The 19,198-nt window shown below is 64.7% G+C and overlaps 1 protein-coding gene across 9 annotated transcripts in view; it reads left to right on the forward strand.

The window, feature by feature from the left end:
* The window catches only part of BAHCC1 (BAH domain and coiled-coil containing 1), a 91,491-nt gene extending 73,138 nt beyond the window's left edge, over nt 1-18,353 (forward strand). For 7 of the 9 annotated variants that reach the window (XM_037913810.2, XM_037913815.2, XM_037913814.2 and 4 more), the window contains 17 exons: nt 438-574; nt 974-1,102; nt 5,603-5,717; nt 6,127-6,409; nt 6,955-7,080; nt 7,617-7,775; nt 8,261-8,586; nt 8,810-8,917; nt 9,661-9,793; nt 10,351-10,465; nt 10,920-10,995; nt 11,411-11,519; nt 12,058-12,180; nt 12,423-12,596; nt 13,093-14,228; nt 14,791-15,027; nt 15,747-18,353. In XM_037913810.2, the coding sequence (XP_037769738.1) occupies nt 438-574; nt 974-1,102; nt 5,603-5,717; nt 6,127-6,409; nt 6,955-7,080; nt 7,617-7,775; nt 8,261-8,586; nt 8,810-8,917; nt 9,661-9,793; nt 10,351-10,465; nt 10,920-10,995; nt 11,411-11,519; nt 12,058-12,180; nt 12,423-12,596; nt 13,093-14,228; nt 14,791-15,027; nt 15,747-15,953 (3,693 nt within the window). In that variant the 3' untranslated portion in view covers nt 15,954-18,353. The remainder of the gene's footprint in view (nt 1-437; nt 575-973; nt 1,103-5,602; nt 5,718-6,126; nt 6,410-6,954; nt 7,081-7,616; nt 7,776-8,260; nt 8,587-8,809; nt 8,918-9,660; nt 9,794-10,350; nt 10,466-10,919; nt 10,996-11,410; nt 11,520-12,057; nt 12,181-12,422; nt 12,597-13,092; nt 14,229-14,790; nt 15,028-15,746) is intronic. The other 2 variants (XM_037913818.2, XM_043527851.1) reach the window with 2 other exon arrangements.
* Nucleotides 18,354-19,198: the final 845 nt, after the last annotated feature.

Below are 19,198 nucleotides of genomic sequence, written 5' to 3' on the forward strand. Positions count from 1 at the left end.
TCCAGAGCTAAGTGCGTTCCCTGGCACATGGGGACTCCAGGGTGCTCCCTGTCTCGCCAGGGTCACCCATCGGGCTCCTCCCTGAGGGGCCCAGGTGCCTCGCACTGTTGGGGCGATGGGAACTGGAGCCATGGGGACCTGCTGGCTGGGTGGCGTGGCCCGTCCCCGACAGATGGATCCCCCCTTGCACCTGGGATCCTGGAGAGAGGGGCTGTCCCAGCTGCAAGGGGAATGCACCCGGGCTTCTCCCTGCCGGGCAGCCGAAGCTGCTGCTGCCCTTGGCCCTTTGCTGGGCTCCAAAGGCCGGTTCAGGCAGAGAAGGGGGGCCAGGCTGGTGATGCCAACAAAGGGAGCAGCTGGGGACTTGATGCCCGGCCGCCCAACCTGCAGGCCCTTGGCTCTCCTGCCTCACGCTGACGCTGGGCCTGCCCCGCCAGGTCTGCCCCCTGAAGGCCGCCATTGAGCAGCTGGACACGCAGGAGGTGGAGATGCGGCTGCGGCTGGCGGAGCTGCAGCGCCGCTACAAGGAGAAACAGCGGGAGCTGGTGAAACTGCAGCGACGGCATGACCATGAGTACGTCCCCCTCTGCGCACCCCTGCCCATTGGCCTTTTGAAGCCCCACCCCCTCCCACAGCGACAGCAGGGCATGGGCCAGGAGGCCAGTCTGTGAAAGGGGCAGGGGATGGGGTGTGGGGTAGGTGGGGCAGGGTGGGGGGAAGCCGGCACAAAGGAAACACTGCCCGGTGTTCCAGGAGGTGTCAGAGCCCCAAGGAGAACGTGTAATAGCAGCAGAAAAACAAGGCAGGTGAAAAGTCACTAGTGTAATGAGTTTGGGGCTGTTCTCAGCCTACTTCATGCAATGAGCCAATCAGTGGAGAAGACGCAGGAGCCCAGAGCAGAGGGCAGGTAGGGGGCGAGTTCTCAGGGAATCTCCTGGCGTCACTCTGCTTTTGTTGTGGCTGGTGCCCACAGGCACGACGAGAGCTCGCGGAGTCCGGCGCGGCGCGGCCCGGGGCGGCCGAGGAAACGGAAGCACTCCAGCACCCTCGGCACCTTGCGGCAGAACAACGCGCTCAGCAGGGCTGACGGCAGGAAAGTCAAGTGAGTGACGCTGCGTGTGGTGCTGTCGGGGGAGGGATTATGGGGCTATGCCAGCAGCTGGGGCCCCTGGCTCTGGGGGTCGCTCGACCCCAGGAAGCCCTGTGCTCTGTCTCCAGGGGGTGTGCTGCATACGTTGCCTTGTGGCATGCGAGGGTGGGGGCTCATTCCCCATCCCCGGCATGGTAGATGTGTCTCTGGGCGCCCCTGCTTGGCTGTCTTAGCGAGCCCCAGGCTGAAAGCCCACAGGGCAGAGAGCCCTTCAGGGCCTGGTGGGGCACGCCGAGTGCTGGGCACTGCCCTGTGTGTGTGTGGGCCTCAGCTGGGACTATAAACCTGTGGCCCCCTGCACTCGGCAGGAGCGTGTCCTGGTGTCCTTGCTCTCCTTCCTGCTTCTGCGTGGCACTGGCCGCCTCATGGCAGCGTTTCGGGGGCAGGAGATGCGGTCACCGTGTGTGCAATCGGCAGAGCGCGCTGGGATCCAAATGGGGCTGAAGAAAGGGCTGGCTGGCTGCAAGGTTGGCTTCCTCCTTCCTCTCTATACAGCGTGCTCCCTCCCCAGCCCATCGCCGAGCCGAGCGGTTCCGACTTGCCTGCACTGTTCCAGGGAGCCCCCCCGCTTCGAAGGGGAAGGCAGCGTTGCATAAAAGCCTCTTTATCTGTGCTGTATAAAGTCATTGGTCACGCTGCAGTGCTGTTCATTGCTGCTGGCGCTTTATTATTATCCATTAGCCGCCCGGCGCAGTCATTCTCGCACTCACGGGCCCTGTATAATTGTCCTTCTCTGCTACAAATTGCCTCTCCCGGCAGGCCCATTTGCATAAATCCTCCGAGCTAGTCCAAACATGATTGGAGTGTGTGCATGCAGTGCATCAATCCTGATGATTTGGTAATAATAGTTAAATCTGTACTAAATGGTTCCTTCAATTAAGACAGAGAAAAAAAATTAATCTCGAGGTTTTATGTCACAAAACATTAGCAAATGGAGTGAAGGTTAGAGTTAAAAAAAAAAAAAAAAAAAAAGCAGTTCGTGTTGGCTTAGGGTTGCAACATGGCTCGACCATATGGCTGGTGGGAATTCTCCTGGGCTGTTTGGACAACTGGATTTGCTCCCTCCACCCAGTCCAGGGGAAAGAGGAGAAATCTCCCCCACCCCCATCCTCAAAGCTCTGCAGCCCTCAGAAAAACAGTACGCTGAACACAGGGCCAGCTCCCTGGGTGGAGAGTCCCACCCGGAGATACCACACGCTGCCCCGACTGGCATCGCCGGAGTGCCCCGCCTGTCAGCCCCGCACTGCCTATAGCAGGTCTGTGTCCTCTGGTGACTGGAGAAAAGGGCTTCCAGGCTCCTCCGCAGGTACCTGGGCTGAGCACGACTGCCCTCGTGTGAGAAGCCAGGCCAGGGCTGCCCGAGCTGCCAGCTCTCTGGTGGGGAAGGAGGGGCAGAAAATGCCATGGTGAGGCCCAGGCCAGGGGACTGGCATACCTGGAAATTCCTTCCCAGCTCCAGATCTGGCCACTTTCCTCTCCTGGTGCATGGGCCAGAGTCACTGGAGCTTCTGCTTTCCTGGAGTTGCTGATAAAGGACCCAACAGGAACCTGTGTGCACGCACACAAATCTGTGCCGTTGACCCGGGCGGTGGCCAGACTAAGGCGTGTTCCTGCTGCTCATTGCACACGCGTGTGCTCATACACACACTGTCCTGCACGGATGCAGCCACACAGACTGGCACACTCACGTACGTGTGCTCCAGTGCATGCCCATGGACATGCTCATCCTCACACAGACATGTCTGTGCTCCAGTGCACACACACAAGTGCACAATCACACAACCCTTCACTTGGCCAGACCCGCCCACTGCACACAGCCACGCCCCATGTTCGTGCACCCACACACGGCCTTGCGGCGGGCTCCCTGTGCTCACCCCTGCACTCTGCACACCTGTGTGCTCTGCACCCATCGTGCTGACACCCCCGCCAGCTCACACACTGCTTGTGACCCTGTGTGCACGCACATCTCTGCACAGATGCCCCCTGCCACGTGCACTGGCCCCGCACCCCAGGAAATCTGCCTCTGCAGGCAGTGAGTCTGCAGCCCCACTCACAGGCCCTGCCCCTTCCTGCGTGCCACATGCGGGATCTTGGCCACAGCCATGCGACAAAGGCTCCTCCAGCAGCTGCAGCTCTGGCCCTTTGGCTGCTGTCCTGTCACTAACATTCCTGCCTCCTCAGGCTCCCCAAGGCGCAGAGCTGTCTGAGCGGAGATGCCCCCCTAAGCCAGACACTCCCCTGGAGCAAAGCTGTGTTCTTGGGCCATGGAATCTCCTCGCAGGGCCCTGTTCCTCCCTGGCTGGCCCAAGGGCCCCAGCCGGTGACTTGGGGAGCTGGGAGCATCCCTGCCTCCCCTCCTGGCTCTCTGGTTAGCTGGGGATTCCCTCCCTGCTGCCTGGAGCTGACACTGGGTGCTAGGGTCACCCAAGGGCGCTGGGTCAAAAGGTTGAGTGGAAGCCTCAGGCCATGTCAGAGGAGTGTGAACAGGAGCTGCCTTGTGGTTGCGGGGCCAGGGGACAGCCTCAGACCCTAGCCAGGAACTCCAGGGCAGGGGAGCAAAGTCAGCTTCCCTGGAGCTTGGGGCTCAGCACCGCTCCTGGCACGGAGGGGCTCCAGGTGCCAGATCTTGGAGCAGCGAGATGCCCTGGTTTGGGGTGGGCAGCAGCGCTGGGAAGAAATGAACAGGGAGGGTAAATTAGCCCCATTCAGGGAGCCCCGGGGGGGGGGCATTCTCCCCCACCCACCCCTGGGCTTGAAATCCCGGTGGGGTGGCTGCTCCAGCTCGTGTCCAGATGCACGGGCAGTGCCCGCAGAGCTGCAGGCAGGGTTGTGGAACCGCCAGGGTGGGCACTGGTGTTGTGTGGGACCCAGGGTCTGTCCGGCTGACTGCACAGTGGGGATGGGGGGCGTGGCTGGTTCTGGCACCTGACCCACAGCGTCTCTGTGCGCGGCTCCTCGGGAGGTGCTGTGATCTGAGTGCTCGGGAGGAAGGGGGGGCTGATACCCACTGAACTTGCTCCACTTGTGACCTGCTTCCCATCCCAACCCATCCCCCACCCCCTTGGGCCCAGCTGCCGCTCCCAGGCCCTGCCTGGTTTTTACTGCAGTCTAATGACTAAAGCAATTAGTCAGTAATAAATGCCCCCAGCCCCGGGAGGGCAGCACCTGTGCATCTCTCACAGTCTTCGGGGGGGGGGTCTCCCCACCCCCCGCTCACCAGTGGCAGCTCTGACATCTTCAGCCGGGACGGGACGGGCCAGCCCCACGTGGGAGTTGCCTTTCCCCTGCCAGCCCCGTGCCCATAAAGCGCCCTGACAGCTGAGGATGGCCATTCATTTTTGGTGAAAGAGGCGATTGTCCTTGGAGCTGGTTCTCCCCCCTCCACCCCTCATATTAATTAGCTCCAGCAGCAGCCGCCTCACGGGCTCTGGAGGAATGTGGCAGGAAGGCACAAAAGCCCAGGAATGTCCCCGGGAGAGGACTCCCCCCCCGCCCCCAAAAGGGGAGCAGTTGCGGGGTGGGGGTGAGGGGGGTGGATCTGGCCTGCCCCAGCTGCGGCTTGCATTGTGTTCATTGTTGGGTGGGGGGATCCCAAAGCAGCCCATCCGCCGCCCCCAGTCCCCAATACACCTGTCAGGGAAGGAAGGGGCACAGGGCCAGTGCCAGGGAGGCTGAAGGGTAATAACACTTTGCATTGTCTGTGCAGCCTCTCAAAGGATCTCAAAGTACCACAATGGATTTTGCCTCCCAGTTCCCCTCTAGGGATGCAGAGACGTCTCAATGGCCCCATTTTATACAGTGAGAAACTGAGGCACTGAGAGACCTGGCGACTTGCCCCCAGTCGCATCGCTGGGACAAGAACCCAGTGCCAGGCCGGGGTGGGAGTTTGGAGCCGCTCTGGTTCTCTGCTCCAGCATGGACCTGGCTCATCACCAGCTGTTTGTCACGGCCCTTGGCTCCATAGAACATGGCTCTGGGCAAAGGGGCCGGGTGGAGGCAAGGCAGATCCCTCCCCCACCCCCCTTGGCTGCCTGGTGCTGGGTGCAGTTCACGGTGCTGCTCAGGGCCCCAGGCTCAGTGGCTGTGGGGAGCTGGTGGTGCTGGGCTAGGAGCGTTCCTGGGAGAGTGCTTGGCTGAGGGGGCTTGGGAGGTCAGGCTCTGCACAGGGCCACAGGGCCTGGCAGTGAGGCTGACATTGGGGTGGAGGCTGGCTGGGATTCCTGGGGCAGCCGGGTGGGCAGCAGGACAGGGTTCCTGAGGTGGGGCTGGCTGTGGGGCGGGGCTCCTGGCAGGGTGGGACTGACGGCGGGGTGGGGTTCCTGGCAGGCTAGGGCAGATGGCGGGGTGGGTAGGCTGGTGGCGGGACTGGATTCCCGGCACCCCGGGACAAGGCCCGTGTCTCGGCGGCTCTGCATGCCCGGTGCACTGAGGGCTGCTCTCCCCCGCTCACAGGGCCGTGAAGACCAGCCTGTCCCTCCTGTGCTCGGAGCTGCGGAGTGACGGCGAGCCCAAGAAGAAGCGGAGCAGGATCGCTGAGGCGACCTACAGCAGCCTCAAGGGCGCCCAGGTGAGTGTCTGCTGCTGGCAGGCTCTTGCCAGGAACAGCCCCACCGGGCTGGCTGGGGGGCGTGGGGGGCCGAACTGGTGCCAGCCCAGAGCCTGGCGCAGCCACACCACCTGCCCCAGAGAGGAGCCTCCAGCTGGATGCTGGGGGAGGGCGCTGGGCACGGTGCTCAGGGTCTCTGGGGGGCCTTGGTTGCTCCACACATGGGGCTCTACCTGGGGGGCCCCATTTCCAGCCAGCCCCAGCCAGGAGGAGCAGGGATGAGCACCGCTGGGAAGACCAGCTTCTCTTCTGGCTAGGGGGACGGGAGAAGCCATTGGTGAGGGGCCGGACGGCAGGGCAGAGTGTGGCGGGTGGGCCCGCAGGGGTGGCTGGTGGCTGCTCAGGGCTGTGCTGTCTCCGGCCCACGCAGGACAAGGTGCGGTGCAAGAAAAGCAGCTCCCAGAGCAAACTCGCTGCCAAGGCGGCTCACAAGGTCTCCCAGCTGAAGCAGAAAGTGAAGAGCAAAGGGCTCCCAGCGGGCATCAGCCCCTTCCGCAGGAAAGAGCCCAGCCCCGGCAGCAGGATCCAGAAGAAACTCTCCAGGGCCAAGAGCGCCAAAGCCGCGGCCTCCACCAAGTACCCGCAGCAGGACCTGGCCAGCCGGGAGACTGCTCACTTCAAAGCCACGCCCAGCGCGGGGGCAGCCGGCGCAGGTACGGGAGTGGGGCAGGGCACGGGCCAAGGGTGCGGGGCCACAGCACAGTTGGGTCCCCTTGGCACCCAGTCCTAGGGCTGCCCCCCCTTCATACTGCTGCAGGGAGGCCCTCGCTGCTCCGGGCAGGCCCTGGGCACAAGTCTCAGCTCCATGGGTGAGGGAAGGGGCATCCGTCCCTGGGCACAGGGCAGCTGGCAGGGCAGGGCTGCTGTGGCAGCGAGATGTTCCTGGCTGCTGCTGCTCTGCCATGCTCACCGTGGGCTCCCTGGGGTGCCGGCTCTGAGAGAGGGGCAGGGGGCTCCCCAGGGCTGGGGGCCGTGCACAGAGGTGAGCGCTAGATCTGCAGCTATTGGGGGAAGGGAGGGGAGAGGAGGCCAACGGATGGAGGAATCTCTGTGGGATGAGGAATTTAAAAATAGCTCTGTCTGCCTGGCCCGGGGCTGGTTCCTGAGGTCGAGCCCGCAGCTGCCAGGCAGGGTTATCGGGCAGCCAGGCCCTGACACACAAGACTGGGAAAAACCCTCGGCTTCCTCTCCCCAAAAGCCCTTTGGTCCGGCAGAACAAAGAGAGGGGCCCGCCTGGGCAGGATGCAGGAAGGAGGAAGCTGGAGCAGGAAGCGCTCGCTGCGAAGGAGCAGGAGGTGCCATCCCCGGGGAGCGTCCTCCCCAGGTGAAGGGGCAGAGAAGTGGGAAGGGCAGATAAGACGAGGAAATCCAAGGCTCTTTGTGCCGGCCCTGGTTGTGTCTGGCTGCAACAAACCTCTCCCGGGTGCCCAGCCCTGCCCAGCATGGCTCTGCTCTGCTCCTGACAGGAGGGATCCTACTTCCCGACTGGCCACTGGGTTGGGGCCACCCAACCCTTCTGGGGGTATCCCCAGGCAAGCCCCAGGATGGCTTCCAGAGACTCCCCCAGCCACTCTCGGGCTGGCCTGTGGCTGCAGGCCAGGTGCTGCCGGCAGGAGCTGACCGAATTCGGCTGAAATTCCCCGGGCACCAGGTCGCACCCCATGTCCTGCCATGTGGGACTTGCTGAGTCCCCTGCGGCTCCCCAGTGGGTCCCTCCCTGATCCCAGGGCCGGGCAGGGCAGTATGGGGAGACGGGGCTGGGTGGGGACGGCCCCCCATACCCCCTCTGGCTGGTGCTCAGCCTCACGCCCGCCATTGCGGTCTCTTCCTCACCCCTCCCGGCCTGGCCTCCCCCTGCAGACGCAGACTACGAGAGCGAGGACGGTGCCGCCCTGTCGCCCGACGAGACCCTGCCTCCCTCGGTGCCCCCCGCCGTGGTCGGGCCCTCCCCATCCTCGGTGGTGAAGATGGAGGCCAATCAGAAGGCGAAGAAGAAAAAGGAAAGGCAGGGGTTGCTAGGTAACGGGAAAGGCAGGCCGGGGGTACCGGGGATTGGCAGGTGCCAGGCGCAGGGAGCACAGGGCAGGGGGCCCCTGGCACAGACCCTCCTGAGCGGGGGGCAGGCCATGGAGCCTGAGCTGCCTTTGCCCGGAGCAGGGGCAGCACGTTGGAGGGGCTCATGCTGGCACCATCCGTGCTGTACCCAGCACCTGCCCCGTCCGCCTATCTCAGGAGGCAGCGAGCGAAGCCAGATGCTTTGCTCGGCAGCTGCCCTGATGGAAACGTGTGGCCGGCTGGCCATGGTTCAGAGTCAGTGCCGGGAGAGCACCAGGTCGGGGGGCACCGTGCAAAAGGAGTCCCTGCTTCCCCTGCGGGTGCCCAAGGATGCTGGCCCGCATGCCAGCACTGGGCCCCTGCTCCATGGTGGGCTTGGGACAGGCACAGGCTGGCAGTCATCAGGACCCCTGGCCTAAGCAGCCTGTCCCTCCCCTCTCTCCCTGCAGGGCCTTGTCGAATCTCCAGCCCAGAGGGCGAAGTCAAGATCAAGCGGCGCCCGGGGAAGCCTGGCGCGGGGAAGCTGGAGAAAGTGCCCGCCAGGAGGAAGACAGGGGGCTGCGAGGGGGTTGCTAAGAAGAAGCTGAAGGGGAAGCCCAAGGAGAGCCTGCGGCAGCTGGTGAAATCCGGCACAGGCAGCCTGGCAGCCAGCAACAGCCCCTTCCCCGGCACCGACTCCAGACAGTTCACACCCAGGGAGGATGGGGCCAAGATTTCCAGCGAGCGCTTGAAGAAAGCCACCCGCAAGACCAAGGTGCTGCAGTCGGCCCTGCGGGTGAGTGCTGGGGGGCTGGGGGCTCCTGTGGGTGAATGCAGGGGGCAGGGGGGCTCTTGTGGATGAGTGCTGGGGGTTCACAGGTGGGGGGCATGTTGTTTGGTGCAGGGCAGTGGGCTGTGGTTGGGGGGTCTCTGGGCCACAGCCATGCACTGTCAGGGCCGGACGCGGGCAGGAGCTGGCTGTGCGCTAACCCCCACCCCCCTCCGCCCCTCCCCGGCAGCGGAAGAATGGGGCGCTGGCCCTGGCCCTCTCTCCCAGGAATGCCAAGGCCATCCTCAGCAAAGGCAAGAAGCTGGGCAAGGTGAAGAGCAAGGTGGCCACCAAACAGGTAAGGAAGCCAGGCAGCCCTGCCCCCCACTGCAGCAACCCCTCCTCCACCTCTGCCAGCCCTGCCCCCCACTCCGCTGCAGCAATCCCTCCCCTACCTCTGCCAGCCCTGCCCCCACCCCCACTGCAGCAACCCCTCCCCCACCTCCATGAGCCCTGCCCCCACCCCTGCTACAGCAATCCCTCCCCCACCCCTGGCAGCAGCCCCCATGGCCCCTAGTCTGTGGCATAGGAGCCAAGCCCTGAACCACATCCTGCCCAACCTGCCACGGTTGGGAAGAGACACTGAGGCCAGCTGCCTGCAGCCCCCTGACTAGTCACCAGCCACCCAGCCGTCCAGAGATAAGGGGCCGGTCAGGGGCCTGTGGGCACAGAGCCATCTGGAGAGACAGAGCTGGCCTCAGGGCAGTGGGGGCTGGAGTCCTGTCCGGGGCTGTCTTTGGACCTTAACGGGGGACTGGGGTTTGGGAGGAGCCGTAGGGAGAAGACCCTTGGGGCCATCCCTCCCTCCAGACGCTCCCAGGCTTCCCCCGGGCCCCCGAGACGTTTGCTTCCCCAGGCTGGCTGGGCTGCAGGCAGAGCTGAGCTCCCTGCTGGTGCTGTCGGGAGAGACCCAGGTTCAAGGCCTGGCTGAGCCACTGATGCACTCAGTGGCCTGGCTGGGGGCTGGGTGAGGGGCTCCCTGGCAGCCCCCAGACCACAAGGGGGGGGTTGCTCACGGCCCCCGGCACTCTGTCCCCACAGTGCAAGGGGCGGGCAGTCAGCAAGCTGCTGGAGAGCTTCACCGTGGAAGACGACTTCGAGTTTGACGACAACAGCAGCTTCTCAGAAGAGGAGGAGAGCCCTCGGCTGGGGGCTGAGCAAGGCGCAGCCCACGGTGAGCTCAGCCACCCGGGCAGAGCCCAGGGCTGCCAGGCCACTGGGGGATGGGGGAAGATGGCGCCATTCTCCAGCAAATGCAGCCTGGGGTGTGGGATGAATGGACACAGCTCAGGGGGGGTCCAGGGCAGAGGAGTCAGTGCTAAGGCACCCGACTCAGGACTCCTGGGTCCTCGACTGGCTTTTTGTGTGACTGCCCTGCTCTGTGCCTCAGTTTCAACCATGGGGCTTTCAAGACTGGGGCTGTGGGGCTCAATCCAGTTATGTCTTGCAGCGCTCTCGGATCCCTGGAGCGAGGTGGGGCCACAGAGTGGCGGGCCAGGATCCCGGGGGGTGGCACAGTGCACCCCACGGCTTGTTTCAGCGCTCTGTCACAAGAGCCAGCATCCCGTGGGCAGCCCCCAGAGGCCAATGAGCATGCTCCGGACCCCTAAGCCACGGGAGGGGCTGTGAAGCGTGAGCGTGACGGTGGTGTGGCTTGCCTTGCGGGCACGGTGTGGGCAGGGGGGCAGGCGCTGGCCGCCTGGGGGACTCATGCCCCATCGTCTCCCCCAGCGCACTCCTGTACTATCCGCAAGGAGGACCTGCGGGACGGCCTGCACGTGCTCATCCCCAAGGAGGACAGTCTGCTGTATGCCGGCAGCGTCAAGACCCTGCAGCCTCCGGACATGTAAGGGCCGCACTGGCATGGGGGCGAGACGCGGGGGAGGGGGGACCCGCAAGGAAGGAGATGGACGGATGGACAGACAACCCCTGCACGGGTGGGGCTGCTGTGATGCCCCTGGCCCGCCAGGGTGGGTTGCCCTCTAGTCCCTTTTGGATTTTCCCTGCCGTTCTCCCTCGGAGAGGCCACTGAAAGCGATGGTTCTCTGGGAACGCTCTTGGGGTACGAAATGAGTCCTGTCCCGGCCCAGCCCCCCACACCGTGGTCCTGTCTCTCGCGCGGCTGCTGTGGCTGGCCCTGTGACCCCAGACTCCCGTCCAGCATAGCCACTCACTGGGCTCCGGGCCTCTCGGGCCGGATGTCCCACCTTCCCCGTTCTGGGTGAGCTCCGAAAGCAGAGGCGAGCCCCTTCCTCCCGCCGCGCTGGCCTGACCCCTTTGTTCGCTCAATCCCCCCGCAGCTACAGCGTTGTCATCGAGGGGGAGAGAGGAAACCGCCAGCGGATCTACTCCCTGGAGCAGCTCCTGCAGGAAGCCGTGAGTGCTCTGCTCACCCTGGGTAAACACAGAGCCTGGCCCGGAGTCCCGGGGAGGGAAACAACCTGCCTCAGACAATCGGAAGGTCCCGGCCATCTGTGCAGGGCAGCCTTCAAAGCGCGGGCAGGAAGGGAGGGCTGGCGAGCGGCCGGGACAGTGGGGGGCAAACAAGGGCAGGCGCGCACAATGTGCTGGGGCCAGTGGGGGACGGGAGCCAGGCCGGGACAGCAGCAGAGCACCCCAGGCACCAGGACTAGCTGCCCCAGAACCCCACTGGTTCTTTGCCCCGTGTGCACTTCCCAGGCAGAGCTCTCCCCATGTGGTGCGACAGACCCCCCCCACCACCCTTTGCCAGGGAAGGAGCGCCAGCCCTGCCGAGGAGCCCCCAGTGACCCGCGCTCTTGTCTCCTTCCAGGTGCTGGACGTCAGACCCCAGTCCAGCCACCACCTCCCGCCAGGCGCCAGGGTGTGCGCGTACTGGAGCCAGAAATCCCGCTGCCTCTACCCGGGGAACGTTGTGCGAGGTGAGGAGCCTGCAGGGTGCAGGCCGGGGCGCAGGCGCTGGGGTAGGAGCCGTTTGGGCTGTGGGGCAGGGCGAGCACTCCTGGGCTGGGGCTAAGAAATGCAGGACTGAGGCTGGTGCTCAGGTGCCAGGCAGGGGTCCCCGGACAGGGGCAGCGAGAGGAGAGGTCAGCAGGGCTGGCATCTCCCTGGCACACAGCTGGGAGCTCAGCTCTGCCAGGGACACGGCCCTGCGGACATGCCTGGGCAGACAGGGGCTGGACAGAGGGAGCGCAGAGCGAGTGCCGGGCCGGGGGAGCTGGGGATGGGCCTGGCTGGAGGAGGACGCTCGTGCTGCATGCGCATGTGACTGTGGCCCAGAGATGCCCATGCCATCAGCGCGTCCCTCCCCCGTCTGCTGCCTCTGGTGCAGCCTCACCTGCTCAGGGCATTGTCCTCAGCGGGGCACCAGGCTGCTCTGGCAGTGGGGTGGCCCCCCCCACTTGCCCAGCACTGGGGCTCCCACTCCCCTCTGCCCGCACTGACAGCATGTCCCCCCAGGTCCCTCCAGCGATGAGGAGGAGGAGGACCTGGACTCGGTGGTGGTGGAGTTTGACGACGGGGACACAGGCCACATCTCGGTGTCCAACATCCGCCTGCTGCCACCGGACTACCAGATCCAGTGTGAGCCGCCCAGCTGGGCCCTGATGGGGGGCGGGGGGCCGTGCCCTGCCTGGGGCTGGGGGGAAGCCCTGCAGAGAGGCACAAGTTGGGTATGCAGGGCCAGGGGCCAGAGTACTGGCCTCGCACTGCCAGGGGGCTGGGCAGGGACTCAGCCAGGTCTCCCTGCCCCTGGGGCCTGGGCTGGCCCATCTGGCTATGGGCACGAGTCTCCTCCCCAGCCCTGACGCTCGTTGTGGTTACAGGCACAGAGCCCTCCCCCGCCCTGCTGGTATCCAGCACATGCCGGCGGACGAAGCGGTCTTCCAGCGATGCCCCCCCGCCCAGCGAGGCGGTCCCCAGCCTGTGTGTGGACGGGCGTGAGAGTGCCGAGCCAGCCAAGAACTCCAGCAAGAAGGCCGCTGGCAAAGAGAAAGCCGGTAGGTAGAGCTGGGGGCTGGGAATTAGCCTCCCAATGGGCCAAGGGTCCCTCGCCTGCTCTGCTAAAGCCAGCCAGCAGAGCTACGCTCTTCCCTGGAGGGAAAACTCCACAGGGGCTTGGGACTGGCCTAGCAGGGAGCTGCGGGTCGGGAGTGAGGGGCACCAGCAGAGCTGGGGTGGTGGAGCCCAGGGCTAGGTAGCCGGGGGCTGCAAGTCAGACTGGGCTGGCAGAGCTGCACCGTGGGGGCCACATGCACCCTGCTGGCATCCTGCTCCTCTCCAGCCAGCGCATTCGTCCCCGACTTGAGAGCTGAATTGGCACAGCCATGCCTGGGGACCCGCGTGTGCGGGGCTCGGTGCCGGGGGCGGCACAGTTGGGAGGCTCTGGCTGTGGATCAGGAGCCTGGCAGAGCCCGGAGCTGTTCCCAGCCACAGCAGCGCCTTGGCACCCAGGGCCAGCCATCGCCCTGACCTGGCTGTTTCCCTCCCCGGCAGGTAAAGCCGATGTGCTGGCCATGGGTGCCAAGGCGCTGCCGCCGGCTGATCACTTCCTGGGCCGGCGTGGCAGCCCCCTGCTGAGCTGGTCGGCGGTGGCCCAGACCAAGCGGAAGGCGGCCAGCAAGAACCCAGCCGTGCTGCAGAACCTCTTCCAGCTCAACGGCAGCAGCAAGAAACTGCGGGCCAAAGAGGCGCTTTTCCCCGTGCACAGCGTGGCCACCCCCATCTTCGGCAACGGCTTCGGTGCCGACTCCTTCAGCAGAATCGCCAGCTCCTACGCCTCTTTCGGTGCTGGCGCCGGCCTGGTTCTGCCCGGTGCCCAGAAGCTCTTGCGGGCCAAGAAGGTGGAGAGGCTGGAGGCGGAGGTGGGCAAGGGGGGCAGGAGGAAGTCGGGCAGCGAGTACCTGGTCAAGCTGGACCATGAAGGTGTGACGTCCCCCAAGAACAAGAACTGCAAGGCCCTGCTGATGAGCGAGAAGGACTTTGGGCCCAAGCTGGAGCGGCCCCTGCCCAGCCATGGCTACGCCCACCCAGCTTTGGTGGGCAAGGACAAAAAGGGGCGGGCCCCCATACATCAGCTGCCCATGGGGCTGGCGCTGCGCAAGTACTCAGGCCAGGCCGACTACGCCCTGAACTGTGACAGCGACTGCCACAGCTCCTACTCCGACATGGACGAGGACGAGGAGGCCAGCGGGCTGGGCGCCAACGTGCCCTCGCGCTTCATAACGCGCCTCTCGGTCTCCTCCTCCTCCTCCGGCTCCTCCACCTCTTCCTCCTCCGGCTCCATTTCCACCTCCAGCCTGTGCTCCTCCGACAACGAGGACTCCTCCTACAGCTCCGATGACGAGGATTCCACCCTGCTGCTGCAGACCTGCCTCACCCACCCCGTGCCCACCCTGCTGGCACAGTCCCAGGCCCTGCACTCCAAGAGCAGCGCCCCGCAGAGGTGCTTCATCGCCAAGGCTGCCGCCGCCAGCGCCAAGGCCAAGCTGAAGCGCAAGGAGGCCCTGAGCTTCTCCAAAGCCAAAGAGTTCTCCCGGAGGCAGCGGCTGCCGTCGGTGGAAAATCGGCCAAAGATCTCCGCTTTCCTGCCGGCGCGGCAGCTCTGGAAGTGGTCGGGGAACCCCACGCAGGTAGGTCCAGCCCCATCTCCAGGTACATCTGGCCCCACCCCTGGGTACATCTGGCCACGCCCCTGGCTGTATCTGCCTCCACCTCCCAGTACATCTGGTCCCGCCCCTGGAAACATCTGGCCCCGCTCCTGGTATGTCTGGCCCCGTCCCAGGGAAGCCTCAAGGACAGGGCAGGTAGAGGCCTCCCATGCGATTGTCCCTGGCTTGTTAGCGTGGGCACTGCCTGTAGGTGGGACGAGGGGTAGGGCGCACCCTTAACGGGGAGCTGCTGGAACAGGCCAGCACCTCCACAAGCAGACCCCTGCCAGGGAGGCACAGTCACTGCTTGAGGGGGCACCGTCTTGGCAGAACTGCCCCACCCCCGCCAGGGGCACCCCATCCCCACCGCTAGCCCTGGGCCTGCCCTGTCCTGCTGGGAGCCCATGGGCTCGCTGAGGGGGCCTGGAGCCGCTGCATCGCTACGAGCCCCCCCGCCGTCCCCCCAGGGCAGCCGTGCCCGGGATGCCAGTGTGGGGCGGGAGGGTTGCGAGCTGGGGCCTGACTGCATCTTCACCCCCCGCAGAGAAGGGGCATGAAAGGCAAGGCCCGGAAGCTGTTCTACAAGGCCATCGTGCGGGGCAAGGAGACGCTGCGCATCGGTGACTGTGCCGTGTTCCTCTCGGCCGGCCGGCCCAACCTGCCCTACATCGGGCGCATCGAGAGCATGTGGGAGTCGTGGGGCAGCAACATGGTGGTGAAGGTGAAGTGGTTCTACCACCCCGAGGAGACCAAGCTGGGCAAGCGGCAGAGCGACGGCAAGGTGAGGGGGTGGGCGGCTGGGCATGGACCCTGGATGGGGCGGGCGGCTGGGCATGGACCCTGGATGGGGCGGGTGGCCGGGCACGGACCCTGGACATGGGCAGCGGTGCTGAGCAGATGGGTGCGGGACAGGGGCAGCTGGGCGGATGGGGGCGCTGGGCAGCCAGGCATGGGATGGGGCGGCTGGGCATGGGACAGGGGTTGCTAGGCAGATGGGCACAGGATGGGGGTGCTGGATGGACAGGCATGGGATGGGGGTTGTTGGGCAGACAGAGACGAGACAGAGATTACTAGCTAGATGGGCACAGGATTTGGATACTGGGCAGATGGGCAGGGGATGGGACATGGGGCAGACAGGCACAGGATGGGGTGGCTGGGCATGGGATGGGGGTAGCTGGGTGGACAGACATGGGATGGGGGTTGCAAGGCATATGGGCACAGGATGGTGTGCTGGAGTGCCAGGCATGGGAGGGGGCACTGGGCAGACGGACACAAAATGGGGGTTGCTGGGCGGACCGGCACAGGACGGGGCACTGGGCGGATGGGCACAGGGCGGCCCCTTTCCCGAGAACCCGAGGGCTGTACTCAGAACAGGATGCCACGGAGCTCCCAGCATGGCAGACAGGGCCCAGTGTCTGCGTTGGGCCGGGCCAGCAGCCTGTCCAGTGGCTGAAGCCCCTGGGGCCTGCAGGGGACCCTCATCCTGCCCTCTGCCCGCAGAACGCGCTGTACCAGTCGTGCCACGAGGACGAGAACGACGTGCAGACCATCTCGCACAAGTGCCAGGTGGTGGGGCGGGAGCACTACGAGCAGCTGACCAGGAGCAAGAAGTACCAGGACCGCCAGGACCTCTATTACCTAGCGGGGACTTACGACCCCACCACGGGCCGGCTGGTGACTGCCGACGGCGTCCCCATTCTGTGCTGACCCCGTCAGGGGCGAACCAACCACCCCCCGGCCACTCACCGGCAAACACGCAGGGGAAAGGAGCCGGGAACCGGGGCCAGGAGTGGCCGGGCACCCTGGGGCCTTTTGCCTCCCTCTGTGGGTGGGCTGGCCAACGGAAGGGCTGCGCTGACATCGGGGAAGCTCTCCCAGCAGCACCACCTCTGCCCGTTGGAGCCAGGCCCGGTAATTATGCAAACCCCCGCCCCCCAGCGGCACGACCCCGGCAGCTCCCGCGGAGCAGCGACCCGGATCCCGGCCGCAGGGCAGAGCCAGCCTGGCTCACCAGAGACCTGCACACAGAGCTCTCCTTCCCGTTGGCAGGCACGGAGAGATTTGAATTCAAGCCATACTGTCCCTAGTACCTCGGACTGTTTGCCAGCAGGTAAAGCAGAAATCAGGTGTATTATTCTATTTATTTCTCGTGTAAATATTGTATTTCTTCCGGGAAGTTTTATGGAAACAGAGAAACCGACAGACAAATGGGGGGCGGGGGGGGTTGCAATGCACTGTTTGCCCCCAGCCTGGCTGAGGCCGAGGACAGCTGGGGTTTTTTGTACATAGGGAGGGAGCAGGGAGGGCCCCGGCGCGCTCACCCCGCTGATGGGACAGCGCCCGCCTGGCCGGACTGTGTAATATAGACCCCCTGGGGTGCGCTCCCTCGGTCCTTCGGTGTATTATTATTATTCTTATTCTGATGCTAGTGACCCCGGCGCTCTGTCGGGGGGCACGTGCCCTGTGACGGGGGATCAGAGAGAGTATATATATTATTATAAACTTGGGCAGTGAGGCCAGGCCACGCTCGGCAGGGAGCGCACCGCCCGAGCTAGCTTCCCTTGGGAACCAAACACGCCCGCCACGCACACGCATGCAGCCGCCACACGCACAGACCTGCCGCTCCTGCATGCACCCACGCCCCACACAAGCAGGAGACAGAGCCGGGCTAGGCGTCTCCCTGTGGCTCCCAGCCGCGCCAGGACCCTGGTTAAAGGACGTGGGTGGATGTGTGCAGACGGTGGGGGGGGGGGCATTCGCATGTGGACGTGGGCACACGGAGGGGTGGGCACGTGGAGCGGTGCGCGGGTACTGAAAGGACAAAGCGCAGGGGTGCCTGGCAGCACCGTACCCCCTCTCAGTTGAGGCCGGGCAGCCCCAAGCCTCTTTTCTGAATCCCATTAATCCATTAAACCAAACTAACCCAGACCCTCTCAGGAGAAGACATAGGGGCCTGGCCGGAGCCAGCGCTGCCCAAGGGCCGTGGCTGCCCCGATGCCCTGGTCTGGGGCCCAGCTGGAGCCGAGATGTCTCTTTCCCCTTTGAGTGCCCTCGGGCCTGCAGCTCTGGCAGTGGGGCTCAGCAACCCCCCAGCAACCCCCCAGCCGGGCTGCTCACGCAGGGCAATTGGGGCTTTTCTGAAAGCAGAACCCAGTGAGAAGGTGCCCAGGCAGGTGGGGCTGAGTCAGCCGGGAGCAGGTATGGCACCCTGCTTAGATCCCATTGCCCTGGCATGCCGAGTTAGCCAGAGGGGCAGTGGGTGGCTTCCTGCAGTCAAACCAAAGCACCACCACCCTGCTCACCCACCCCCACGGGGGCTACGCTGGGAACCGGCTGGGACACTCAGGAGCAGGCCCCTGCCGTGGCCGGCCCCTGCGCCTGCTCTGTGGGGGTGATGTGCAGACATCCCAGCTCTCCCACCGAGGGGCTGCCAGAATGTCTCCTACTCCCCCCATGACAGCCCTGCCCTACAGGGAGGTGGCACCCACTGGGCATACTACTGGGCTCCGTGTGGCCCATGCCAGCTCGGGGTAGCATGGCCCCACTGAGCGGGTTGGGCACCCCCAACCAAGGACCAGACATCCCCAAGCCCCCGTGCTGCCCCAGGGCCTGGCAGTCTTCCCAACTCCCAGGGCCACAGCAGGGGCTGATGTAATATGTTCTGAGGTGCCCCCGCAACCCCCACTCTCCCAATACTTTGCTGTCTGTGGTTTCTGCCCACTCCAGTCGGGGACCCGTGCCCTCACTGGGGCAGGGGGACGCTGGCTCGTCCCAGCCCCCCCTAAAGCTCCAGATAGATGAGAAAGGAGCCTCCCCTCCCCCCGGTGGTCTCAGAGTAACCCAGATTCCTGATGAGCGCGCGAGACGCCCCCCCGGACCCTCCCCTTCGAGTGGCCGTGCCCCCCTCCCCGTGGCCGCGCTATGCTGTAAATGTGTAAAGGGCCGTTCTGCGCCGAGGGGAGGGTTTTTTTCAATGTAAACACTAAAAAACTACAACAAAAAAAGGGGGAAACACCCCAGTTTTCTGAACAGCAGACGATGTAAAGGCCTTTTAGTATGGAACTTTTCTATCGATAACTTGGCTTATGAATAAATATATGAAACCTTGCTGGGCGCCAGGTGTTCATGCCTTGTGGGATGGGGCGTGGAACCAGCCCCACAGGGGCAGACAGGCACGGGGCACCGGGGCAGGGCTCTAACCTATGTACGGGGGGTGCCAAGCCCTGGGGGTGGGCTGTGAGGGGAACGGATTGGGAGTGCCCTGCGTCGGGGGGGGGGGGGCATCAGAGGGAGGATCAGAGGTGCCCTGCCTTTGGGGGATGTTGGGGTGAGGATCAGAGGGGAGGATTGGGGGTGCCATGCACTGGGGGGGGGATTTGGGGGTGCCGTGCACTGGGGGGGCATGCCAAGGGGCATCAGTAACATGGGCGGGGCTACGCAACAGTTACAGTGGCAGCCAAGGGCCAAGTGTTGCACTGGGGAAAGCTGGATGCCAGGACCCATCTCCATGTGACCGCACTTTGCCTTAGCACTACTCAGAGCAGGCCGACAGGACACCTAGGTTCTAGTTCCCAGTTCTGCCACTGACGCCCTCTGCAGCTTGGGGGGTGGGGAGGGTGGCTCCGTGCCTCAGTTTCCCCTTCTGCCTGAGGGGTCTCAGTGTCCTCCCCAGAGGAGAGACTGGGACTCACACAGGGGCGTGCTTTGAGATCCTTGGCAGAGCAGGAAGGCTGAGCACTGTCTGGGTTCAGGCCCTGGCTGGCCTGGTGCAGCCCACCCCCTTCTCCGGCAGTGTGGGGTCAGGGTCACCCCATGGCCTGATTGCGGGCCAGGCCCCCTCCCAGCCGAACCACTTGCAGCGTGGGGGCTGTAAATCCCAGCACGGCCCCCCGCAGCTGCTGGCTAATGACTTAGTTTTATATCTTAATTCAAAATTTTATTGCCCTCTTCCC

The sequence above is a fragment of the Chelonia mydas genome, chromosome 14 (assembly GCF_015237465.2).
Source record: "Chelonia mydas isolate rCheMyd1 chromosome 14, rCheMyd1.pri.v2, whole genome shotgun sequence".
In the NCBI taxonomy this organism is placed as follows: Eukaryota; Metazoa; Chordata; order Testudines; family Cheloniidae; genus Chelonia; species Chelonia mydas.